Source organism: Capra hircus, chromosome 27 (genome assembly GCF_001704415.2).
Source record: "Capra hircus breed San Clemente chromosome 27, ASM170441v1, whole genome shotgun sequence".
Lineage (NCBI taxonomy): Eukaryota > Metazoa > Chordata > Mammalia > Artiodactyla > Bovidae > Capra > Capra hircus.
The window spans coordinates 3275456-3303318 of record NC_030834.1 but is presented as its reverse complement, the minus strand read 5'-3'; the positions used below and the strand labels follow the sequence as shown (position 1 = coordinate 3303318).

Below are 27863 nucleotides of genomic sequence, written 5' to 3'. Positions count from 1 at the left end.
CGTATTTTCTATCTCTGCAAGTTTCATTTACTTTTTTTTTTTTTGGTTGCGTGGCATGTGGGATCTAGGTCTCTGACCAGGGATGGAACCCACTTTCCTAGGCACACAGAATTCATTTATAATAGGTGTCGGCACTGTTCTTGCCTACTTAATTCCATCACCTCTGTCATTTCTGGGTTAGCTTCTATGAATTAAGTTTTTCTGCTGATTCATGGGTTCCATTTTCCTGCCTTTAAAAAAAGCTCAGTCTTACTTTATCGGATGTACAACGCTGTTAGTTTTACGTTGTTGGGTGGTGGAATTTGTTGCATTCCCCTAAAGAATGTTGTACTTTGTTCTAGGATGTATTTATTTAGGCAAAGTTCGATCCTTTTGAGCTTGCTTTCAAACTTCATTAGGTCAGGTCCAGAGCAGTCTTTGGCACAAAGCTCATTCACCCTTACTGTTAGGAGACCTCTTCTGAGGACTGTGTGGCCTCCTGCGTACTGTGAGGTCTTCCCACTCATGGGAGCCTTCTGTGAGCTGAGGATTACTGCCGGCTGCTCTGTGGAGGCTCTCCCCCAACCCCAGGTGGCTTCCGATACTAATAAACGCACAGACTCAAGTCCCCTTCAGTCTCTGGAGCCTCCTCTGTGCAGCCCCTCTTCCCTGGGTCTCTGCCCCGAAAAACAAGACATCTCGGTCTCCAAACCCCATCGCCATCTCCTCCACTCAGGGAGACAGCTGGGCTCTCTCTGGATTCTCCCTCCCTGTCGTGCAGCCTAGACACTCCTCTAGGCAGTAACTGGGAGCAGCTGTGGGCTTTACTCCGCTTGTTTCACTGACTGTCGGCTACTGTCTAGTTTTCTAGTTGTTTAAAGTAGGAGTATAAATCTGGTTTCCATTATTCTTCATGGCCAGAAGCAGAAGTCAACTCTGCCGATATTTTAAAAACATTATAAACAGCCTGGATAATAAAGGCTAACTAGTTCAGTAATTAAATTTGCTCAAACCTCATTATAAATTAGGTACATTTCTCTCCTACCTTAACTAGACATAACCTCTGATCTTCAGGAGTCTGCCATCTAATATGATGTTTGGACACGTTTTAAGCTGTCTTTAGACCTACAACTTGTATTTGGGCTTCCCGGTGATGAAGAATCCACTGGCCAACGCAAGAGGTGCAGGTTACAACCCTGGGTCGGGAAGACCCCCTGGAGGAGGGCATGGCAACCCTCTCCAGCATTCTGGTCTGGAGAATCCCATGCACAGAGGAGCCTGGTGGGCTACAGTCCATGGGGTCGCAAAGAGCTGGATCCAGCTGACGGGGCACACACGGCAGAGCAAAGGAGCTCAAGGGTGGCAGTAAAGATGAATAAAGGCTTGAACTTGAAACAGGCAAAATTTCCCAGGCAGTTCTTTGATTGGATGGGGTTGCATGAGGGCGTGCAGCTCGTGCCTTATGCCTGCTGGGAATGAAGAGGCAGATTCTGGGCAGAGGACAGCACTGAATATGCGAAGAGTCTAACACAGGCAGGAGACTACTGCAGACTGAAGCCATTAAGCCAAGCCTGCGCACACTTCATTCTTCCTTTCAGTTTTCCTTCTAGAAAGTAGGTTCCGTCGCATGTGAAACTCCAAACGCACAGAACTAGAAGCCATCTAAAGATCTTATGCTAGAAACCAAAATGTGTTTTCACCATCTCGAGGCCCACAGGCCTTCAGTTTAATACATTCCGTACGATACGCACCACCTTCAAGGGGTTACAGATGCAGAGCCCCCGTGTCTTCACAGTAACTCTGGAGAGGTGGGTCAGAAACACGGTCTTACAAGTGAAGACGCTGACTGATCTAGTGACTGAGAGACGGGGCAACAGAACACGCTAGCTTTCCTGACATCGTCAGGCTCAGTGTGGTCTGGACCCTACGACCTGATATTTCGTTCAACACGGCGAAGCATGACGTTCGCTGTGATCACGGTCTGCCTGGCACTGGTGAGTCTAGCGAGGAGGTCAGCGGGAAAGATGCATGTGAAGGTATGTGACTGTGAGTCAGACTCAAGATCTGAGAGAACTCAGGCAAGAACACAGCAAAGATGACGGCAGCTGCTAAGAGCTGAACAACAGAAACCATCTTACACTACGCACCAAGCCAGTGTTTTCATTGTGAATCCTGCCACCCAGGACTTCCCTGGTGGTACAGTGGGTGACATCCACTGCCAGTGCAGGGCACATGGGCTTGACCCCTGGTCTGGGAAGATTCCACCTGCCTCGGAGCAACCAAGCCCGTGCAGCACAGCGGCTGAGCCCACATGCCCAGGGCCAGGGCTCTGCAACGAGCGCAGCCGCCCCTGGGAGGCCGAGACTGCAGAGGAGGCCCTGCTCGGCACAACGGGAGAGGGCCCGGGCACAGCTGCGAGGGCTCAGTGTGGCCAAAATAAATACCTAAACAAATAAAATACAGAAAAACGTGGCCATCCATACACAGGGCAAGGACATTAAGAGCACCACAATGAGATCATCGGGCTGTGTGCCTGATGCTGCTTCGGCAGTGGTGCTTACAGAACACGGAGCTTTGCGTTTAAAATATTTTCCAAACTAGATTAGGGAAAGAAGCTGCTTAGCTGCAGAAAGAGGCCCCGGCATTAAGAAGGGAGGTCCTGGCTGAGAACAGCGCCAGCTCCAGCGCGGAGCTCCATGCTCAGCCGCAGTGTCAGCGCTGACACCAGCCCCCTTTTGAGAGTTGGCGGACCACTCCTGCCCTGGCACGCCCAAAGAACAAGAGTCACCACTTGGCACGTGGAGCAAAATGGAATATTCCAAGGTTGTCCTCGGCCAACAGACACTACAGGCTAAGTCATCTGGTTATAGAGAGAATAATAAATAAAGCTCTTGCAAAGTAAAAATAAGTAAAAAAGATACTGTATATTTTCTTCTTTTAAAATTTTTCCTTCCTTTTTTTTTTAAACATTTTGCTGGGTTAAAGAAAGGTTAAAAAAAGTTAAGGAGCAGCGTGGGGAAAAGACAGTCCCTTCAACAATGGTGCTGGGAAACCTGCACGGCTGCGTGTAAAAGAACGAACCTGGAGCATCATCTCACAGCACATGCAAAAATGAGCTCGACGGGGATTTAAAGCCTACAGGTAAGGCCTGAAACCATACAACTCCTAAAAGAAAACATAGGAATCCACTCTTTGACGTAAGTCTTAGCAATATTTTTTTGGATCTGTCTCCTCAAGCAAGGGAAATAAGAGCAAAAATAAACAAATGAGGCCTAATTAAACTTAAAAGCGTTTGCGCAGCAAAGGAAACCATCAACAAAATGAAAAGACAGTCTACTAAATGGGAGAAGATACTTGCAAATGATATGTCTGGTAAGGGGTTACTATCTAGGATATACAATGAGTTCACACAATTCAACACCAGAAAAACAAACAACCCAGTTAAATAAAAAACGGGCAGAACCTGAATAGACATTTGTTTCAAAGAGGCCACAAAGACAGCCCACACACACATGAGCAGATGCCTGCACCGCCACTCATCATCAGGGAGATAGACAGAAATCAAGACCCTGAGACAGAAGCTCACACCCATCAACGGCCACCATCGAAAAGACCACAGAACTTTAGTTCACTGCTGGTGGGAATGTAAATCGGCACAGCCGCTACTGGAAACAGTATGGAGATTTCTCAAAAAATTAAAAATAGAACTACCACATGGTCCAGCAATTCCACTCTCAGGTATATATGAGAAGAAAATGAAAACACTACTTCAAAAAGATACATGCACCCCCGTGTTTATAAGAGCATTGTTTACAGTAGGCAAGATATGGAAGCAAGCTAAGTGGCCATCAACAGATGATTTGGGAGAATGGCATTGAAACATGTATAATATCATATAAGAAACGAATTGCCAGTCCAGGTTCAGTGCAGGATAGAGGATGCTTGGGGCTGGTGCACTGGGATGACCCAGAGGGATGGGACGGGGAGGAAGGAGGGAGGGGGATTCAGGATAGGGAACACGTGTACGCCCGTGGCAGATTCATGATGATGTCTGGCAAAACCAACACAGTATTGTAAAGTAATCAGCCTCCAATTAAAATAAATAAATTTAAATTAAAAAAGATTGAAGAAGATGACATATATATATATATACACACAATAGAATGCAGCTCAGCCATAGAAAGAATGAAATTCTGCCATCGGCAGCAACGTGTACAGACCTAGAGAATTCTACAGTCAGCAGTGTAAGTCAGAGGAGAGCAAACACCGTGTGTGCTCATGTACACATGTGGAATCTAAAAAATAAACAGATGAAAACAACGAAACAGAAGCAGCCTCGCAGGTGTGGAGTGATTACCGGGAGAGGTGTAGGGGGCAGACGGGAGAAGGGAAGGGGATGAAGAGACCCAGGCTGCTACGCGTGGAACAGACAAGCTGTGCTGTGTGTGCCTAGTCGCTCAGTTGGGTCTGACTCTGCGACCCCATGGCCTGTAGCCCACCAGGCTCCTCTGTCCATGGAATTCTCCAGGCAAGAACACTGGAGTGGGTAGCCTTTCCCTTCTCCAGGGGATCTTCCGACCCAGGGATGGAACCCAGGTCTCCCTCATTGCAGGTGGATTCTTTACTAGCTGAGCTACAAGGGAAGCCCGAAAATATTGGAGTCAGCAGCCTATCCCTTCTCCAGGGGATCTTCCGACCCAGGGATGGAACCCAGGTCTCCCTCATGGCAGGTGGATTCTTTACCAGCTGAGCTACAAGGAAAGCCCAACAGAGAAGCTACAAGGAGAGTCGGTACAGCGCAGGAAACAGAACCAATATTTTGTAATAACTTTAAAGGAAGTATAATTTTAAAAACTCTGAATCGCTACACCTGAAACAAGTACTGGAAGTTTACTATACCTCGATTGGAAAAAAAGGGAGGTAGAGCACAGGCGAATAACAAGGGTAAGAAAGAAAGAAAAAGAGAAGACTCAGCAACAGCCAGGAGACTGGAAATACAAAGAAAAGAGCAGAGTCCTGCTGGAAGGCAAAGGGAGAAAGGAGAAGACTCTGCCAGACAGATGCATGCCCCACAGAAGCCCGTCTGTGCTGGGCCCGCGCCGCCCCGTGACCCGCTCAGGGGTGCCCCTGGAGGACCCTTCGGGCTTGAGGGAGCAGGTGAGGCAGAGCCTGGGGCAACGTGGGCTTTGTGCACAGGGTCTGTTTTTAACAACAAAGCACAGGGGGTGAGGCACAGCCGAGTCCCAGGGCTCATGGCAGCAGGAGAGATGAGTAAGGAAGGGCTCTAGCCCTAAGGAAGTTCTAGCCAGTCTCTCAGAAGACGATGTGCGTTACACTGCCTTGTGGATAACCTCGGCTGTGGCTCGCTGGCTTCCTCATGACTGCTCTTCCTATCAGGACTCCGGGAAGCAGGGTTTGCGGGGGGGTCTCCGGAAGGCAGTGATGGACCGGCTGCTTCGGCCAGGCAGTGATGGAGTGTGGCTCTCATGGGACTGCCTGTCTGTATCTGCAAGAGGAGGAGCAAGCCCAGGGCTCCCCTCCAGAGAGGACCACTCTCCCCTCGGGTTTTCTCCCAGAGCCGCTTCATCAACAAATGCTTTGGGCACAGAGTGTGCACAGACGGTGAGGTCACAGAGGGGCCTCCCACAGCTGCCAGGGCGAGGTCAGTGCTCTCAGAAGGTGGTCCTCCCTGAACGCTCGGCTGAAATGGGGACGTGACAGTCACAAGGGGACTTGGATGGAGAAAAGTGATCGGGCGATCGGGGGTCCGGGGTCCTTCCGAGGCGGGTGTGTGTGTGTAAGTCAACATCCTGGAGGGTGTTTCATGCTGTGTTGTGCTGAGCCACTTCAGTCGTGTCCTCCTCTGTGCGACCCCGTGAACTGTGGCCCACCAGGCTCCTCTGCCCATGGGATTATCCAGGCAAGAATGCTGGAGTGGGTTGCCATGCTTCCTCCAGGGGATCTTCCAAACCCAGGGATCAAACCTGTGTTTCCTACATTGGCAGGCGGATTCTTTACCTGCTTAGCCATCACGTTTTAAAAACGTATTCACTTTTAAAATTTACATAAAGTAAAATCCATAAAGTAAATCCATTTACGTAAAGTAAAATCCGCTTCCCAGGTGGCTCAGCAGTCAAGAATCTGCCCGCCAACACAGGAGACGCAGGTTCCGTCCCTCGGTTGGGAAGATCCCCTGGAGGAGAGCGTGGCAACCCACTCCAGTATTCTTGCCTGGAGAATTCCATGGACAGAGGAGCCTGGAGGCCTACAGTCCATGGGGTCAGAGAGAGTCAGACATGACTTAGCAGCTAAGCAGCAGCGGCAAAATCCATGCTGTCTCTTGAAAAGCAGGTGCAGGCGTTTCTGACAAAAAACATCGTTAGAATGATTCCACCTACTGGAGAGTATTGACAAACCACGACATTATAGGTATGGGCAGAGTGGCGGAGGGAAGTCGGAATTACAAAAGAAATGAACCAACCAAGAAATAGGACTCGGAGTTTCAAAAGTGGCACAGAGTGAAACTCTAAGAGAAGTACACAGACTGTCTTCAGTTACTTAACAATCTCATCATTTCCATTAAGACATGTTGTAAGTGTAGAAAAGACACCTGGAGCAAATCCCTGCCTGGGAATAACAGCGGGAACCTTCCCGTGTGTGTGGAGACTTGGAGACCACAGGGTAGCTGGACAGCAGACACGAAAAATACGTCTTGTTGGAACGAAACTGCTGAGCAAAGCCTGACACAGTGGTGTCTCTCCTGACAGAGCAGTGAACAGACCCAGGCAGAGAATGCTGGGTCATTACGAAATGCTCCCTTTGGACCCACCACGAGGGAAGCTTTAATCTCTTATTGTATGCCTCACTCTGCCAAAAGAGAGTCAAATGATTTGCAATAAAATAGTTATGCTCAATAAAGTAATCACCACAGAAACAGAGTAAGTCACAACGAAGCGCGTGGACAGAGGTGTAGAAAAGCAGGGAGGATCGTTAGTGAGTGTGCTCATCACAAGCATTAACGGAGCAACTGTGCCTGAGCGTGAAATTAATGCTCAACTACCTCAAGACCAGAGTGAAAGTAAAGGTGTGACTACAGAAGAAAAGAGGGCCCGTTTAAAGAGTGAGACACTCACTGCTGGCCCTAAACTTTAAAGACGAACAGAACACCCACCAGGAGAGGTTATCTAGGGGCACAGGAAAGACCTTTGACCTAAAGGATACAAGTCTTGCATAACTCTTCCCCTATCATTTAAAATGAGACTTGCTTTACTCTGAACTGAGGGGCATTAACGAGTCCTTTTTCATCACTGCAGTCTTTATCCTTAAATGATCTTAATTTAAGAAATAATTAAAGAGGACCTCCCTGGTGGTCCAGTGGTAAGGAATCCGCCTGCCAATGCAGGGGACACGGGCTGGATCCCTGGTCTGGGAAGATCCCACATGCGGCAGAGCAACTGAGCCCGTGGGCACTGCAAGTACTGAGGCCCGTGCCCCTCAACCGGAGGGCAGCACCTGCTTCCTGCAGCTAGAGAACATCTGAGCAGCAGCCAAGACCCAGCTCGGCCAAAAAGAAAAGTCAGTAAATAAATAAGACATTTTAAAAAAGAAATAATCAAGAAAAAGCTCATTAAAATCTAGCCCAAGTGTTCTTGCTTCTTCAGAAATTTCTCAAGTAAGGGAAAGACAGTCTTTGAATCACTGGTTGGATAGAGAGTTCCAGGTGAAAGTCACATTTCCATGTGAGTAAAGATGGTGTTTGTTTATATTAAGGGTCTGCTTCACTTTTCAATTTCTTATTTGTGTTTTCAGAGCCTTTCACTGACAAGGATGGAACAGGAATTTCAACAGCTTTAGCCAGTATTCAAAAGAACATCAGACATCAGAGATCTGAAGATAATTTAGGGGGAGAAACACACCTCAAATACAGAAAATTTACTAAATTTTACACTGAGAAATACATCCATTAACTGATTTCAGTGGAGGAAGATTTCAGTTTGGGGAGAGTGTGGAAATGGACAAGCACTCGTTCCGACCACTCCACCAGGCACTACATACTTCTCTAAGGAAAAACCAGATGAATGCTGATTTCTAAAAAGGAAAAGCCCTGCGTGACATTTTCCAAAAAGTAAAACGAAGAGAATGTCCATCAAAAGTTAATATATACAGCAGCTTTTTAATGAGAGCGACTTCTAGACAAATAAATTAAGAGGTTTTTATTACAGAGACGGCAATAGACTTGATAACAAAAACTGGTAGCAAGTGCTGTCCACATCTAGATTTATGTTAAGGGACAAGATAACAGGTGCAGGGAATGTTGAGAGAAGTAGGTCACAGCCGGGGCTAAGAGTTGAGGTCAGTGAGTCTAAATTTACACCGGATGAGACAAACTTAAAGAACAGATATACTCTGCTGAGCCCCACTGAACTGAATCTTCCCTTGTAGCTCAGATGGTAAAGCGTCTGCCTGCAATGCGGGAGACGTGGGTTCGATCCCTGGGTCGGGAAGATCCCCTGGAGAAGGAAATCGCTACCCACTCCAGTATTCTAGCCTGGAGAATTCCATGGACAGAGGAGCCTGGCAGGCTACAGACATGGGGTCACAAAGAGTCAGGCAGGACTTGGCGACTACACCACCACCACCACTGGACTGAAGTTTGCAGAGCCTCAAACGGAAATGAAATACTTCTCTTTCAATGACAGTTGATTTAAGAAAAATTTAGTTAAATATGTATTATTTTTACAAGACAACACAATAAAGATAATTCTATCTGAAAAAAGAAAAAGCCACTCAGATACACAATCAAGGAGTATATACATCTAGAGCCCTTTTCTTTTTTACCTAGGGTAGCCTCATCCACACTATGAAGACACACGTGGCCCGAACTGTGTTCCCCAAATGCAGCTTCTGCAAATAAGTCAAAGGCTTCTTTGCCTAGTTACAGTAACTGTGCCTTTAGATCAGCTTTCCAGAGAACTGAACAGACACGCAAACAAAACCTTCCCACGAACAGTCATCTCTCGCTTAAAAACTTTCACCAGATCGGACACAGGCTATTTTGAACTCAGATGTGATTGTTGCTGTTGTTCCGTCGCCCAGTCGTGTCAGACTCTTTGTGACCCCATGGACTGCAGCACGCCAGGCCTTCCTGCCCCTCAGCATCTCCTGGAGTTTGTCCAAGTTCATGTTGATTGCATAGGCGATCCCGTCCAGCCATCTCATCCTGACGCCCTCTTCTCCTGCCCTCAAAGCTTTCCTAGCATCAGGGACTTTTCCAGTGAGTCAACTGTTCGCATCAGATGACCAAAATGCTGGAGCTTCAGCTTCAACATCAGTCCTTCCAGGGAATATTCAGGACTGATTTCCTTTAGGACTGTCTGGTTTGGTCTACTTGCAGTCCAAGGGACTCTCAGGAGTCTTCTCCAGCACCACGGTTTGAAGGCATCAATTCTTCAGCACTCTGCCTTCTTTATGGTCCAGATCTCACGTCCGTACGTGACCACTGGGAAGACCACAGCCTTGACTATAGGGACCTCTGTTGGCGTGGTACTGTGTCCACTTCTCAACACACTGTCTAAGTTTGTTGTAGCTTTCCTGCCGAGAAGCAATCATCTCCTGATTTCATGGCTGCAGTCACTGTCTGCAGTGATTCTGAGCTCTGTCACCGCTTCCACCTCTTCTCCTTCTATTTGCCATGAAGTGATGGGGCCGATGCCATGATCTTAGGTTTTTTTTAATATTTCATCTTAAGCCAGCTCTTTCACTCCCCTCCTTTGCCCTCATTAAGAAGCTCTTTAGTTCCTCTTCGTTTTCTGCCATTAGAGTGGTATCATCTGCATATCTGAGGTTGCTGATGTTTCTCCCACCTATCTTGATTCCAGCGTGTAGTTCATCTAACCCGGTATTTCTCATGACGTGCTCAGCATATAGATTAAACAAACAGGGTGTCAGCAGACAGCGCTGTTTACTCTCTTCTTGATCTTGAACCAATCAGTTCCATTCTGGGTTCTAACAGGTTGCTTCTTGACCCGCATACAGATTTCTCAGGAGACAGGTAAGACAGTCTGGTATTCCCATCTCTCTAAAAGCTCTCCACAGCTTGCCATGATCCACACAGTCAAAGGTGTTAGTGTAGTTGATGAAACAGAGATAGATGTTTTTCTGAAATTCCCTTGCTTTCTCTATAATCCAGCAAATGTTTGCAATTTGATCTCTAGTTCCTCTTCCTTTTCTAAACCCAGCTTGGACATCTGGAAGTTCTTGGTTTGCTTAATATTGCAAACTAGCATGTAAGATTTTAAGTACGACCTTCCTAGCATGGGCGATGAGTACAACTGTCCGATGGCTAGCACGTTCTGTAGTACGACCCTTCTTGGGAATTGGGATGAGGATTGACTTTTTCCAGTCCTGTGGCCACTGCTGAGTCTTCCAGATTTGCTGACATAATGAATGCAGAACCTTTGAATTTCTTAAGGATTTGAGTGCATCAGCCTTTAAGGATTTGAATAGTTCTGCTGGAATTTGATAACATCCACTAGCTTTATTAACAGCAGCGCTTCGTAACGCCCACTTGACTTCGCACTCCAGAATGTCTGGCTCTGGGCGACTAGCCACACCATCACAGTAACCCGCTTTATTACGATCTTTTTTTATACAGTTCTCCCATGTATTCTTTCCATCTCTTCTTGATCTCTTTAGCGTCTACTAGGTCTCTACCATTTTTATCCTTCCCTAGTAGCTCAGATGTGATTAACCCCAAGTCTAAGCTAGCCATGGTATTTGGAAGGTGACTCCACTGAAAAGATGCATTCTCTGCAGACACAGAATTATTCTGAACAAGGCTGAGGTCAGGGCTAGGGTTAATACACCAGCCTTATGTGACCTTTCCTTGGATAACACATTCCTAGAGTAGATGTATCCTTCTACAGAGGACCAGGGTGACTGGCACTCTTGTGTGTCTTTGCCCCAGAGAAGCATGGTTATTTGTTCCTACACTATAGGTGGGTGCTGTTTTCTAGAGTTTTTTTCTAAAAGCCTAATGCTGGCATCCAAAGCTCAATATAAAGACATCTCCTTGGACCTCCCTGGTGGCATGGAAGATAAGAACCCACGTGCCAATGCAGGGACACGGGTTCAATCCCTTGTCTGGGAGGCTCCCACAAGCCCGGGGACCGAGAGCTCGGGCTCTGCAGGAGAGAAATCTCCGCTGTGAGAAGCCCCCCATTGCAACAAAGAGGAGCCCCTCGCACCATAAAAAGAGGAAGCCCGTGTACAGCAAACAAGGCCCAGTGAGGCCAACAAAAGGGACTATCTGGGTTAAAAAAGACCTCTCTGTTACACAAATTTCTCTTGTGGATGATGCATTTCCACCACAGGAGCCGGTCTGCACAGAAGTCAGGGGCTGGGGTCTGGGGCGATGGAGGGGCTCTCCACGGACGTGACGTCACCCAACAAGGGCCCGCCTGCTCTCCTGCCCGCAGGCACACAGCGGCAGGCTGCTGTTAGTGGGCCCAGGCACCTCAGTATCGCAAACAATATGACTTATTAGGGGCAATGGGGGAGCTTCCCTCACAGCTCAGTTGGTAAAGAATCCGCCTGCAATGCAGGAGACTTGGGTTCGATCCCTGGGTTGGGAAGATCCCCTGGAGAAGGGAAAGGCTACCCACTCCAGGATTCTTGCCTGGAGAATCCCATGGACTGTATAGTCCATGGGGTTGCAAAGAGTCAGACACGACTGAGCGACTTTTACTTCACTTTACCTCATAGGAAAGGCAGTGTTGAATTAGGGGGAGAAAACTCTTGCACTTTTAAGAAAAAACAAGTGGGGACATTCAGCATTCAAGTTTAAAAATGCTTCACTTGGCCTCTTCATGGAATGCTCTCCAGCAGAAGGTTCTTCAAATACACCTAAGATATGGTGATTTGTTATTTTCCGCCAGGAACACACCTGTCACTGAAAGACATGTGCCTGTGGTTTAAAGGAGCTCCTATACAGCTCAGTGTTCAGAGTCCTCACTAACACAACTCAAACCAGAAATTCAATACCCATAACAAGCACAGGATTCCCTGGTGGCTTAGATGGTAAAGCCTCTGTCTACAATGCGGGAGAACTGGGTTCGATCCCTGGGTCAGGAAGATCCCCTGGAGAAGGAAATGGCAATCCACTCCAGTACTATTGCTTGGAAAATCCCATGGACAGAGGAGCCTGGTGGGCTACAGTCCATGGGGTCGCAAAGAGTTGGACACGACTGAGCAACTTCACACATAACAACCACAGGGCTCTAGGATCTCTTAAAGGACAAACAGACACAGGAGGAGAAGAGAAAGCCGTTATTGCTGTTGGGGAGGAATAATCAGTCTAACATTTTAGACGCATCTGCTTTTTAAAATAAGAATACTGCACGTGCCGTTACTGACCGCCCCCTGCCCGGGTTAGATATGGACCGGAAGGTGAGTTAGAAAAGAAGGAGAAGCTGGGGCTTCCCGGGTGGCCCAGCGGGCAAGGATCTGCCTTGCGGTCCTCGGTCATGGAACTACGACCCTGCCTGCCTCGGAGGGACGGAGCTGCAAGCGCAACCAGAGAGCCCGGGCACCTCAAGGACAGACCCTGCAGATCAGTGAGGATCCGAGCTCTGTAACGCACACTCGACGTGGCCAAAAAGTCAATAAATACTGAAAGCAGAGAGCACGGGGAAGCACAGACCGCTCTGGAGCTGTGAGGGGGCTGGACGCTGGTGGGGTTCCGTGAAGTCTCCAGGCTTTCCTAACCATGGTATTTTCCCAAGGTAACACAATCTCAAATACTCAAATTAAAAAGGCAAAACGTTAAATCACCTAATGTTTCGTCTACACACAAGGGAATTTCTGGACAACTAGAGGATTTTTATTAAATTTTTCAGAATTATACAATTTCCATATTAATAATAACAGTGTAGTGTTAACAATTTGAAACGGGTGTCACTTAAATAGCTTGTCTTCATTTCTCCTTATAAAACAAGACTTTATTCAGTGGCCACCTTCCACATTCGTTTCTAAAGGGCGCAACACACACTGCCCCCTTGAGAAATGAGTATTAATCCTATTTATGAGCGAAAACCTGTGCTGAAGCTGATGGTTTCCATTGCTTTTTAAAAGGGTTACCATGAAAATGAACTGTAGAAAGCAGTACTATCTGAGACTAGTCAGCCTGTCTAAAAATGTACTTGTTAACCTGTAAAGCTACCCCAACCCCAATATAAAGGTATGTTTTGAATCTAGATTAGGTGAAGGATATGTTAGGGTTCGTTATAATCATTTTCTCTATTTTTCTGATTGTGAAAAACCCACTTTCACTCCTTTCCTTGATAAAGCAGAGTCTCCAGGGTGCCCAGTCTAAACATTTACCAATGTTTCCTATGTGTGTTTAGAAGGATTGGGTCTTCACTCCTGTAAAATTTCCACAATTCATTAAAAAAGCCTGCTAATCGGGCTAACCTTCTTAATTGCGCTGAAATGATGAGACTTTGACTGGACACGCTGTCCAAGGACACACCAATCAGACTCCTTACAGAGGATGAGGGGATGACCTCATCATGGTTGAGAAGAGAGCGGATTGGACTGCCCCCTGGGGCTGCCCCCTGCTTTAGGAACGCGGGAGAGCAGCTCCTCCTGGTCAGAGAAGGAGGCGGAAGCCAGAGACACATAAAGATGTGTTCCCATCGCTACCACCGGCAGCAGCTTCCCCGACCGCCCTTTGCTTAAGTTGTGAAGGTGAAACTTCACTGGCCCATTTTAAGTTCAGCTCTTCCCATGTATCAACAAATGTGATAAAGTCTAGTTTTTGCCATTTTAAAAGAACCAGACCTACTAAGGCAATGGATTTAACTAGGAAAGCAACAAAGCTTTGGAAGGTTAGCATTTTTGGACAATGATCTATCAAAAAATAATAAACAGCTAATGTTCTTTTTAACCTAGGCACTTTGGCTGTTCAGGAAAGACAGCAAAGAGATGGTTGTGTTAGAGAAACACTTGCTTACGCCAAGGAGAAACACTCAAGGCAGGTTAGCACACGGTGCCTTCGCCTCTCACCTACACGTTGAAGCCCCCAGTCCTTTCCTGCCAACTCTATGTCTCAAAGACGAATCCTTTTCACTTGTTTCACTGCACGGCAATCCGAAGTCTAAACCCACGGTTAGGTAATTTAAACTCTCCTTTACCGTTCTGTATTTAAAATGCTACACCCAACTGGATCTTTCAGTTTCATTATTAAATACCAAAATACCTTGTAAGACAACTATGAAGCCTGCCTCTCTACAGAATGACAAAGTAGGGAAACAATCCTTTTAATAGCACTTAAATGTCACATTTATAAATATACAGATCAAGGTGAATATCTCAGAATTGTTATTTTCTGTTTTTTTAAGCCTAATTTATGATGGCATAGAATAATTTCTGTGAAACTTCCTTAATTCACGCAACTGAAATATTTTCTTTAATGATGCACATTCCCCAATTTTATTCATCCTTCTCAGTGACGCCTCAGTTTTTCTAGAGCCTCCACACCCTCCACAGCACGTTTGCAATCTGATCTGAGTAAGCCTATGGGCGCCACGGGAGCAGGTCCCCAGGAGGCAGCAGCGACTCCTGAGCCAGAACCGAGGCCCCACACACAGTACATTTTGTGGACTTTATTTACTCTCCTGGTATTTAAAATACCAGGCAGACTGATTTAACTGCATACAATTACAGCTTTGTTTTTCTTGTATAAGGTGTCCGAGAAGATAAATGACTGCAAATTATAGACTATCTACACCCATATTTGGAAGTTCTGATTAGAATGGCTTTTGGAATTCAGCATGCAATATTCTCAAAGGGAAGCCAAATTTTCACAAAGAAAATAGCTTGAAGTTAGCTGTATGTTGTACCGTGTCTATCTACTTTTTAAGTTTCTCACTTGTATAAAAGTAAAAGGCATCAGAAGAAATCTGATGTCTACACAGCCATCTGTAATGTCTGTTTTAGAAAAATCAGCTTTTCTTTTTGGCATTCCTTCTAAGATAGCCTGCTTTGAAAATAGGTAGGTTATCACTTTTGCAGTTTTCTCTAAATAAAGTGAAATAAATTATTCTCTGCCAGTTCTCAAGTGCAGGAGTAGAAAGGTTTGTGTTGCTGTCGTAAGCAATGGAATCCTCTTAAATTCCATTTATGCAGCTTTCGTCAGTCTAACAGCTCACCACCTTAGTGTAAATAATCACACAAACATCTCTGTGTTAAAATAATTAATGCTGTTTTATGGTTCCCACCACTCAGCAGTCACTAGCAACTAAAATTTTAAATTATTTAATAGCAACACAATTTACTATGTAACCATAACCAGGTCAAAAACAAGCAATTAATAACGATCAAAGCTAAGATATCTGAGATGACTGGTGGATAGGATTGTGTTTGTTGTTTAAATGGAACAGTCTCTAAGCGATCTGAAACCAAGCGCAGCGATGCTGGGGAAGGGGGCGTTTGAGCGCCATGGACAGGCCACAGGAAGAGGTTCCTTCCCCCACTGAGTCCCCCTGGAAGGGCCAGAGCTCTTACTAACGACACCGCAGCCATGTGCACCCTCGGCTTCCTCGCTGTGCAAGATGGAGGGTTAGTTAGCTGCTGTTCTCAGATCTGCTTGTTGTTCTAATAAACATCTGCATAAATCAAAGACTGGGAGTAACCAACCCCAGATTCTTACTTGGGAGGTGATGGGGGGAGGGGCAAGTGCGATGCTTGCGGGTGCACTCAGAGCACCTTCTGGCCTGGCCGCAGCAGCTCTGCCTGCCGGAGAAGTGGAGGACAAGGACCTCAGGGCTGTTTACGGACGTGGGGCCCTGCTGTCCAGGCTCTCCACGGGCAGCCTACAGTCTGAAGCAGGTGACTGTGGATGAGATACAGGGTGCATCTGCAAAGAACTCAGTATGGATCTTTAAAAGGAAATCATGTACAGAAAATTCATAATCGCCATTGCATTTTCTTATGCCTAAAAATTTCTGGCAACAATTCCTCAATATCAAATACTCTGTCTTCCAACTTCTGATTATCTCCTAAGAGCCATATGTTTTGAGGGGAATTTTATTCACAACGCAGCATCAAAATCACATTATGAATCAAGTAATTTCATCAGAGGACAAGAATCTCATAACATCTGAGGCAGGCACTATATTAAGCCTATTTTACAGACAAGAAGACTGAGGCAGAGAGGAGCCAGTAATCTGATGCTCACGGTCAGAATCAAGGAGAAAGCTTAGCAGCTAAGCGGAAATTTAGAGCAACAAAAGGCCTGGATGGTTCTACTAAGAACATGCCACAGAAACAGAGGCTTAGGTACAAATGAACTGAGAGTGCGGAACAAAAGCGTTTACAACCACCAAGCTATCTTTCCAAAATTTCCCCGCATTATGAAATGCCAGCATCTCCCATTTCAGCACTTAGGGAAAAACAACAGCATCCATGGAAGGATCAAACAAGTTCATAACCCTTTCAAAAGCAACAGGAGCGCAGCAGAAAGGAGAACTGAGATTAGCAAAACGAGGCCAGATGATAAGAAGATTTATGAAAAAGAGATGAGTATTTATGGACACTACTCTGTGAATCAAGCCTCTGGGACAGGACACTGCTGACCTTTTTTTATTTCATAATTGTCAGTGTCCTCAGGATAGTTCATTTTGTGTGAGGGAAAGCACCCGGTATTAATATTTATAGGCCTGAAGACCATTACACAGGCAGATTTTAAATAACAAATAGATTTCAAATATGCTAAAACAAATATGCTAAAACAGCTAAGCGTTTTAAAAAAGCCACAAAACAGCAAAAACAAACTTTAAAAGATGAAATTAAGTAGAAGAGAGCTTAAATGTAACATATGCTTGAGACGAGAGTGTTTACAAATAGGAGCGTTCCATGAAAACATGGTTAGAACTGTAAACTTCAGCGACTCCTGGATGAAACCGTGCTCACAGAGCAGGACCGCCGTCAGGGGAGCGGGGAGGCTGGTGCTGACCTTTGTTTTTTATCAAAAAACCATTCATTTATTTATTTCGGCTGCACTGGCTCTTAGCTGCAGCAGGAGGAGCCCGTTCCTCAAGGCAGGGACGGAAACCGAGCCCCCGGCACTGGGAGCGCGGAGTCTCGGCCCCTGGACCGCCAGGGGAGTCCCTGGTGCGGGCCTTCGGGCTTCTCGGCTTCTACCGCTCGGGCGCTCTGTCCCCGGCAGCGGTCACAGCCTCCGCCTCGGGCCCAGGGGCCCCCTGCGAAGCGTGGCCAGCCCGCGGAGGCCCGCAGGGAGACCCCCACCGCGGCCCCCGGAACGGAGCGCCCCGGGCACCCCCAACGGCCGGCTCCGAGAGACACAGAAGATCCTTAAATGCTTAAGTCCTCCTTAAGGATCATCCTTCCCAAGGGATAAGAGGGTCTCAGCACTCCTATCACACAGCGTCACAGTTTATGGACACAGGAATTCAGGACTAGGCTTTCTTCGGATGAAAAATCCCAACGTGTCAGTTGCTCAGGAGGTGGTGTGCGAGAGTCTCCAGTTCTACCTTCTCTCGGTTAAATGCAGCCTCCTGGGCACAGATCGCATCTAATGTATGTACATGCGGAGTCCTAAATACTCTGGGAAATAACATCAAGAGCAACCCGTTACTGTTTATAATGAGTTTTCACATACATCATCTCCTTTTAAACTCAGAGGAATCCTGTGACTTAGGTACAGCTGAGGATAATCTCTGTTTTATACAAGAAATGGAGGCTGAGCAAAGTTAAATGGCTGGTACCAAGGTCACACCGTTAATAAACAGTGGAGCTGGTTTTGAAATTTATATTTGCTGACTCTCACTATCAAGCAAGACAGGGTGTGTAGCCTTACCCTGAAATATTAGCTTTGAATGGGCCAAATTCTTGGAAGAGATAAATATAAATTGAGAAAAGTATGAAAAAAGATGACACCCCCGCCCCAGTTCATGTAGGAATAAGAATGATAGCCCTCACAAAGTTGGTTAAACCTGTATCTTTATGAAAAACCTACTTCTGAGCTGACCGCATTTCTGGTGTGAAAACAGCTGCACGGATTCAGTGCAGGAAAGTCTTTATTCATATTCTATTAAACCTACGTTTGTAATCACATGAAAATAGGCCAGACTGAAGTTCAACATAAATCTAGAGAAAAAAATTGACAGAGAATGGCGGGAAGGGTACCAGAAAACAACGTGAAATAAACCCACTGAACAAAACAATGGACACTTTGACTTGTTTATGGTAACTTTTTTTTAAGACTCTAGAAGTGTGAACATAAACATACATATAATGATGTACCAGCTAGAAATCTTTTTTATGTGTTAAAGGATGAATATTTAGCTTGTTACCATGTACTTTACAGATAATTTTCTATTACGATACCAGATAAGCCAACTCTAGTTGGTGAAACTTTAGGAACATTGTTAGCTTTAGGCTTTTTCTTAAAATTCATAGCATGATCTTCAAAATCTGTTTATGTGATTTTGTTTCCATCAAGGATGATTTTTATAAATGCTTTTTTTTTTCCTCCTGTGGAATGTATCTGTAATTTCCTGTGACACAGAAAAAGGAAACTAATTTATGGGACAGAAACCTTTCGATTGGTCAGAGAAGGCTGTTCTGGAACGCAGGAGAACAGTCGGGGTGACGGGCCCATTTCCGTCAGTGTGGTTCCCACTAGGGTAAGGCTGTCTCTTGGCACCAACTGTCCTAAGTGTGACCTGACGCCTTATTCTATGCATATTCCACGTATAAGAAATTTACCTTGTGGGCAAAACTGCCTCATAGATAGTAGAGTCTCAAAAATTTATTTTGCTTTCCCTGAGATATAACTGACACACAAAACTGAGTTTAAGGTGTACAGTGTAATAACTTGATAGCAAAAGTTTCTTGAATTAGTGACTTTCCTCTCAAAATAAATTTCTTCTCTAAAAAACACTGCCCTCCAAGTATCAGCAAACCCCAGAATTACTTTCTGGGATGTGGGGAGGCAGATTGTAGTCCCGTGGTACAACATTTCCCAAAGGAAATACCACACACAAGAAAAGTGTTTTGATGCCACAACTTCCAAATGAGGTTACACACCATCATACCAACAAATGGGACTGAAACAGGAACAGTGAGATTGAAAGAACAAAGTCTACGTTCAGTTTTAAATTAGTGCACCACGGCTGAACTACACAATCTGGCATTTGGTATAAATTAACTAAAACATTTTATAATCTTGCACAGTTGTATTTTAGTTTCTTGGTGTTGAGAGCGTTGTTATATATAGTTTACATATATCACAATTTAAATGTTTTAAAATGTCTTCATTAAAAATAAGTTTTTACTACTGAAAAACAACAAATATACAAAGATGGAAAAATGACAATTTCGACACGTTTTATTAACCAGCCCGGGTCCTAAGTTCCCTAGTTCCCACTTGCCATTTCTCTCGTCTGAAACTTCGCTTATCTAGTGAGTGCATTTCCTGAACTTGGAAGATGGAATCTCAAAAACTACTGACTATTAATTAAACACTGGAAGAAGAACTTCTCACTGAGAACATCGATGAACCCCCCAGTGAAAAAGCTCTGGACTTCTGTTACTTTCCCCCCAAATCCGCAAACACGTAAACTATTGGCTTGTCTTTCAGCGGGCAGCGGCCGGCCGGAGCCGTGCCCTCACACGCCCAGGGAGACCCGGAAGGAGAACTCGCGGCAGGAAGCACACCCGCAGGCCCGGGGCGTGGCCACGGCCGCTCGCGGTCCCGGGCGGCTGCGCTGCCGGCGGCCTTTCCCGTGTTTCCCAGCTCAGGAGGTTTCCGGCTCTAACGGCTTGTACGGACGCACGGTTATGAAACGCCAAACGGTGACCTCTCTGTGGTGCTGCCTGAGGGGCTGTCGGGTTTTAATAGTCCTCATCTCTCAAACGAGCATCTTCTGGTGGGCATCTAATTAAAGATTAGGCTATTCAATCTGAATTCCTATTATGATTTGGCAGCAGAATGTAAGGCATTCGTTAAATGCACTTCCCCATATAAAGTGATTTTTCATTCACTCTGATGACACACTGTGCTTTCTCCTTTTTGGCAAATAATAGGTTTTAAAAAGACTAATGACTGGACTGAGCCGAAAAAGAAAGGAGTTACAAATGATGGAAATTTAAAATCAATAATAATAATAAAAGTAGCCGTGCCAGTGGTGGTCCTGGTGGTAAACAGTGAACCAAGGGCTGACGCTGCAGCCTCGCGCGGCTCCAGCCCTCCGCCGGTGGGAGTCTTACCAGGGTTGCAGTCTGTCAGGAGGGAGCAGATGGACAGGAGCACTTTAGAGATGGTGAGGGCCGGGCTCCAATTGTCCTTCAGGATGTCCAGGCAGATCACGCCTTGGCTGTTGATGTTACAGTGATAGATTCTGGTGCGGAAGGTCACCTAGAAGAAAACACACAGCTGATGTAAATAGCCGCGCCGTGGATTTATTTTTATCTTTAAAAAGTTTTCTAGGGAGAACAGTTGATTTATGTAATGTGTCGGTTTCAGGTGTACAGCCAAGTCATTCAGTTATACTCACATTCATTCGCTTTCAGATTCTTCACTCATATAGTTATCACAGAATATTGAGTACAGCAGATCCTTGTTGGTGATCTACTTTATATATAGTAGTGTGTGTGTCTTAATTTCAATCTCCTAATTTATCCTTCCCCCTCACCCCCTGTTTCTATTTGTTTTGTAAGTTCATTTGTACTATTTTTTCTAGATTCTACATATAAGTGATATCATATGATATGTCTCTGACTTCACTTAATATGATAATCTCTACATCCACCTATATAGCTGCACATGGCATCATTTCATTCTTTTATATGGCTGAAAAACATTCCATTGTGTATATATATATAAACCACATCTTCTTTATCTGTTCCTCTGGGCATTTTGACAAAGGAAATGGCAACCTGTTCCATTATTCTCGCCTGGAAAATTCCATGGACAGGATTCTGTTGGGCTGCAGTCCATGAGGTCGCAAACAGTTGGACACAACTGAGCACGCACACACACACTGGACACTGAGGCTGCCTCCATGTCCAGGCTATTGTAACTAGTGCTGCTATGAACACTGGGGGGCATGAATGCTTTCATATTATGGTTTTCTCCAGATACATACTCAGGAGTGGGACCCCTCTTTAAGAACCTCCACTGTGTTCTCCATAGTGGTTGCATCAAACTGCATTTCCGCCAACAGTGTAGGAGGCGCCTTTTCTCCGCGTGCTCTCCAGCATCTGTTGCTTGGAGACTACTTGATGACGGCCATCCTAACTTGAAGACACACCTTTTATTAGACAAAATAACCCCAGGGTCATTGGCTGGATTATGGAGAAAGCAAGGGAACTCCAGAAAAAACATCCATTTCTGCTTCACTGACTAAAGATTCTGACTGTGTGGATCACAACAAACTGGAAATTTTTTACAGAGATGGGAATACCAGACCATCTTACCTGTCTTCTGAGAAACATGTATAGGTATCAAGAAGCAACAATTAGAACCAGATATGGGACAACTGACTGGTTCAAAATTGGGAAAGAAGTATGACAAGGCTGTATATTGTCACCCTGCTTATTCAACTTATATGCAGCGTATGTCATGCAAAATGCCAGGCCAGATGATTCACAAGCTGGAATCACGACTGCCGGGAGAAGTATCGATAACTTCAGATATGCAGATGACACCACTCGAACAGCAGAGGAACTAAAGAGCCTTTTGACAAGGATGAAAGAGAAGGGTGAAAAAGGTGGCTTAAAACTCAACATTCAAAAAACTAACTCATGGCATCTGGTCCCATCACTTCATGGCAAGTAGACTGGGAAACAATGGAAACAGTGAGAGACTTTATTTTCTTGGGCTCCAAAATCACTGCAGATGGTGACTGCAGCCATGAAGTTCAAAGACACTTCTCTTTGGAAGGAAAGTTAAGACCAACCTAGACAGTGTATTAAAAGTAATGTATGGATATGAGAGGAAGACCATGAAGAAGGCTGAATGCCAAAGAATTGATGCTTTTGAACTGTGGTGTTGGGGAAGACTCTTGAGAGTCCCTTGGACTGGAAGGAGATCAAACCAGTTAGTCCTAAAGGAAATCAACTCTGAATATTCATTGGAAGGACTGATGCTGAAGATGAAGCTCCAATACTTTGGCCACCTGATGCTTAGAGCCAATTCACTGGAAAAGACCTCGATGCTGGGAAAGATCAAAAGGCAAAAGGAGAAGGGGGTGACAAAGGATAAGATGGTCAGTTAGCATCACCGACTCAATGCACATGAATCTGAGCAACTCTGTGAGATGGTGGAGGACAAAGGAGCCTCGTGTGCTGCAGTCCATGGGGTCACAGAGAGTCAGACACGACTGAGCAACTAGACAACAACAGACACTTAATTGTTCCTCTGGCACACAAGAATAATCAATAAGCAAGATCTTTATTTCAGAACTTGTCATTCTGGGCACAGAGGACTACACTCCAGTGGCAAGGTCATGACATTCTGCTTCTGATGAATTCTAACCATTTAACGAAAGTCTAATCATTTAATGAATGTTCTGGGGATTGAGTTTACTCTTGGTGCAACTGCAGGAATGCTTGGAAGGGGAAAACTAACTCAAGGCTCTAAAAAATGTTCAAAGAAGGAAATGTTCAAAAGCAAAAACTTGAAACTTTTCTTAGATTCCAATTATTTGAAGGATTTTGTACATTTTGAAAATTTTTTAAAAAACATGGCAATATTACAAAAAGGAAACAAATATTATTCTATGTTAAAATTTAAAACCATGAATTAGAACATGTATGTAAATAATACAATTAGTTTATGGAGAAGCTATACTAGTTATAATATACAGACGTTTTCCTCCTTAAATTCTGCATTTTGAATGTACTATTAGTGCAGCCTACCTATAATAGCTTACCGCTGTACTTTGCTTAGGCATAATTTTGAAACATGCTTAGAAACATTTTTAAAGAACTTCAGCTGGAAAACTTAACAGTTTTATAACTGATAGAATTCTGTTTTACAAAAGTCTTATGTAAGCAACAATGAGATTTTAATGCTATTTATTAACATCGTGTTAATAAATGGTCTCAAATTTATAAGCTGAAATATTTTAAAAAATCTTGGTGTTCTCAAGACCAGTCCTTCTGGTACCCTAAGTTCAAAATGACTCTGAACCAAGAAATACACACTGCACGTCTTTATAGGTGCTATCACTCCAGCAGGGCTTCCAGGGTCCAGAACATCAGATTTGCTGAATCCTTATGATGTCAAGGTCAGAAAGGGCACATCCAGTCTTCTGCAACTGTTTAGCATGACACCATTCTCAGGCTAGATGAGCTCTCCTCCTGGGAACTGCCTGCTCTGTTGGCAACATCCCAGACCAGATTACCTGGCCATCCCCCAACCCCTGCACATCCCAAACACCCAGAAATGCTGAAGAAAAAAATACATTCCTCAATGTAGTTTTATAACTGTAATGTTTATAATTAATGTTCTTTAAAATGCAAGTATGAAGGTACGTGGGGCATCCCCAGATGCTGAAACTGAAACCCGAAAATCACAGCAGGCACACAAGCCTGCGGTGTAGCTGTCTGGGGTGGGGCTTGGGTTTGATGCCCTCATGGAGGAGGGAGATGTATGTGACGAGGATTTGGAATTGAGCTGCTTAGTCGCTCAGTTATGTCCAGCAATTTCCAGCCCTATGGACTGTGGCCCTCCAGGCTCCTCTGTCCACGGGATTCTCCAGGCAAGCACACTGAGACGGGCTGCCATTCCCTTCTCCAGGGGATCTTCCCAGCCCAGGAGTCAAACCTTGGCTTCCCGCACTGCAGGCAGATTCTACACCATCTGAGCCACGAGCCCTGTATAAATTACGACACCTGAGTAGCCAGTCTTTTAGCAAACGTCCGAGCCTGAAAAGGTAACGGCTTATGGGAGAGAGAGAGCTAAGACACGTGCTGGGGAAACCCTGGGGGTGGAGTTGTCAGCACTGGACCTGGGAGAAGAGTGTCCCCCCCGAGAACGCTCAATTCAGAGCACACAGGCTATGCAAACCTAACTAAAAAGGAGCTTGAATGACTCTATCACTATCAGATCAAATATATGATTAAGGCAAAGCATACAAATACATATTTAGGGCGAAAATGAATAAAGGGAACAACTGCATTATGATGAAACGAATAATTCATCAGAAGACGGAACAATTCTGAATGTGTTCTACCTAACAACACAGAGAAAAATATAAAAAGCAAAAGTCGGCAGAATTATATGGAGAAAATCAGACATCTACAGTCACCGAGGGACATTTTCACTGAAGTAGATTTGGTCAACAAGGCCAAAATGTAGCAAGGATCCTGAAAATATGAAAAACCAAATTAAAAAAAAAAATCAAGGGACTGAATGAAGATGAAATTCCATTCTCAGCAAATAATCACAGGAAAAAGTGTTCAACGTCATTAGCAACTAAGGAAATGCAACTGAAAGGTTCAGGGAGTCAGCACTACACCCTGCAGATGGTAAAGTTAAGCATGTTGACACACTAAATGTCAGCAAGGTGCATGCAGAGAAAGCGGGTCACTGCCGGCACGAGTGTCAAACGGCACAGCTGCTCTGGAAAGAAGGCCGGAGCTTCTTATAGAGCTAAATGTGAGCTCACCAGACATCCCAGCAATTGCACTCTTGGACATTTATCCCAAAGAAATAAACACTATGCTCACACAAATATACAGTAATGTTCATAGCAGCTTTACTTTTAATAACTAAAAACGAGAAAGAACCCATTTGTCCTTCAATGGGTAAATGGTTAAACAAACTGGTGCATCCATATCATGAAATACTATTGTTGTTCTTTAGTTGCTAAGTCACTTCTGACTCTTTGGCGACCCGATGGACTAGCCCACCAAGCTCCCCTGTCCATGGGATTCTCCAGGCGTGAATACTGGAGTGGGTGCCAAGCCCTCCTCCAGGGGATTTTCCCGACCCAGGGATCGAACCCGACTCGCCAGCGTCTCCTGCACAGGCAGGTGAGTTCGCTGCCACTGAGCCACGTGGGAAGTCCTCCTGGAATACTTACTACTCAACAACAAAAACAACCACACACAACAACTTAGATAGACTGCAAGAGAATGATGCCGAGCGAAAAAAAATCGAGTTTCAGAAAGTGATATCCTGAATGATTTCATTTATAAGCACATAGGAAATGTTTATTAAAAGCTGATCACATGCTAAGCCACAAAGAAAGCTTAATACACTTCAAAAGATTACTAAGACCATAAAGATCTCCCATTGTAGGACTGCGAACTAAAAAAAACCTATTTTCAAATAATTCTTGGATCAAAGAAAAAAATCAGCTATGATTATAACTGAGTGACAATAAAAATGCTGGGTTGTCAATACCAGAATTTGTGATTTGGCTAAAATAGTCATAAAAGAGAAATCTACAGTTTTAAGTGCATATATTAAAAAGGAAAAAAGACATTAATGAGCTAAGTAGACAACTAAGGAAGAAAAATGAACAGAGTAAATCCCATGAAAGTAGCAAGAAATGGGCAGAAGTTAATAAAACAGAGAATACCTGTGATATCAAAATTCTGCAGAGAAGTGAGAGTACCTGGCCCTTTAAGTGCTAGATAAAAAGACAGTATTTCTACGATCCAGTGTAAATGGTGAGTGGCTTCTGTATATAACACAGTATTTTAAAAACCTGTCTGAGCAGAGTTTCCTGTGCTGTACCGTAGACCCTTGTTGGTTATCTATTTTCTGTATCTAGGTGGGTAAATGGTAATCCCAAACTCCTACTGTGCAGTACAGGGAACTCTACTCAATCCCACACAGGTTATTACAGAATGAATATATGTATGTGTATAATGGAATCACTTTGCTGTATACCTGAAACTAACCCCACACTGTAAATCAATTAAAAAAAAAAGAAAAACCTATTAGACATTGATTGACTACTCTGGGCCAGTTAATCATCAAAACAAGTAAAGGAGGAAGTATCATTACCGTGCTCACTTTAAAAATAAACTGTGGGAGATGACAGATGCTAACTAAGCTTACTGTGATGCTTATTAAAAATATAATCATGTATCAAATTACTGTGCCATACACCTGAAACGAACACAATATGCCAGTGCTATCTGAATAAAATTTAAAAAACCTTTTTAAATAAAGAAACTGAGGATCCTTATACTGTTTGCCATTGTTGCTGCACTAATTTACATTCTTATCATACGACCCAGCAATTCCACTCCTGGGTATTATCCGAAAAAGAGGAAAACACTAACTTGAAAAGACGCATGTACCCATATATGCTCATGAAGGTGTTACAGTAGTCGAGATATGGAAGCAGTGTAAGTGTCCATCAATAAATGAATGGATAAAGATGTAGCTTATACACACACACAATGGAATATTGTTCCGTTGCTCAGTCGTGTCCAACTCTTTGCAACCCCATGGACTGCAGCGCCCCAGGCTTCCCTGCCCTTCACCGTCTCCCAGAGTTTGCTCAGATATTACTCAGCCACAAAAAAGAATGAAATCTTGCCATCTGCAACAACACAAACGGACCTAGAGGGTCTAATGCTGACTGAAGCCAGTCAGGCAGAGAGAGATAAACCCTGTGTGATCTCCCTTACACGTGGAATCTAGAAAACAAAACAAATGGAAAAACCACGTAGTAACAGTCACAGCACAAACAGGTGGCTGCCACAGGGAGGCTGGTGGGGGGAGAGGAACAGGTGACGGAGACCAAGAGGCCAAACTTGCAGTCACAGCATGAACCAGTCACACGTGAGAAATGCAGCGAGCGGGGAGTGCCGTCAGTAGCTGGGCAATATCCTCGGAGGGCGACACAATGTCACTGCACTAATCGTGGTGATCATTCTGAACTGCATAGAAATATCGAGTCACTATGCCGTGTGTTAGGAACTAACACAGTGTTGTGGGTCAATTCTACTTCAGAACCAAACAAACTCAGAAAAAGATCAGATGTGTGGGCAGCGAGGGAACAGGATGAAGGCAGTTAAAAGATACAAGTTTTAAGATAAACAAGCAGTGAAGGACAGGGAAGCCTGGCATGCTGCAGTCCTGGGGCTGCAAAGATTAGGACACGACTGGGCGACTGAACAAGAGCAACAAGGGTGTAACATTCGACACGATGGATGTAAAGAGCACGGCTGTATGTTATACATGCAAGTGGTTGAGAGAGTGAATCCTAAGGCTTTATGGAGAGGAAAAACTTTTAATTTTTTAACAAAAAATGTTTCCTATTTAATTTTGGGTCTATATGAGATGATAAATTTTCACTAAACTTACTGTGGTTAAAAAAAGAAAAGAGGCAGGGACAGAGAGGTTAAAGAACTGCCTCACGGCCGCACAGCTGGTAAGTGGTGGAGCCGGAATTTGATAACTTTGTTGGCCTGAAGTCCACGCTCTCCTGCTCAGCCTCAACGCCTCTTTTATTAGTTTTTAAACTGAATTCTGAGGCAACAACAGATTCACAGGCCGGTTGTATGAAACAACACAGACAGGTCACATACCTCCTCCCTTCATTCCCCCAGGGTAACATCTCGCCTAACGACAGCGTCAAATCACGGGAAACTGACCGCGACCCCGTCACTGGCCTCTCCCAGGCATCCCAGTGTCACACGCGCTCGTGCAAAGGCGCTTCTGCGGGCTCTGTCGCCTGAAGATCTGTGTGGCCGCCACCACCTCAAGCACAGAACAAACAGTCCATCACAAACGTCCTTTGTGAGGCCCTTCAACGTCCACAGTCAGCCCCGCTTCCCTCCCTTCTGAATCTCAACCACCCAGCTCTGCCCCTCCTCTCTACAAATCTGTC

At 44.8% G+C, this 27863-nt stretch overlaps 1 protein-coding gene across 1 annotated transcript in view; it reads right to left on the bottom strand.

Annotated features, from left to right (window-relative positions):
- Positions 1-27863, bottom strand: part of LOC102174361 (ubiquitin-conjugating enzyme E2 E2) — a 357485-nt gene that overhangs the window by 29297 nt on the left and 300325 nt on the right. Inside the window, exon 5 of the mRNA XM_018041985.1 lies at positions 20272-20419. Coding sequence (XP_017897474.1) covers positions 20272-20419 — 148 coding nt within the window. The remainder of the gene's footprint in view (positions 1-20271; positions 20420-27863) is intronic.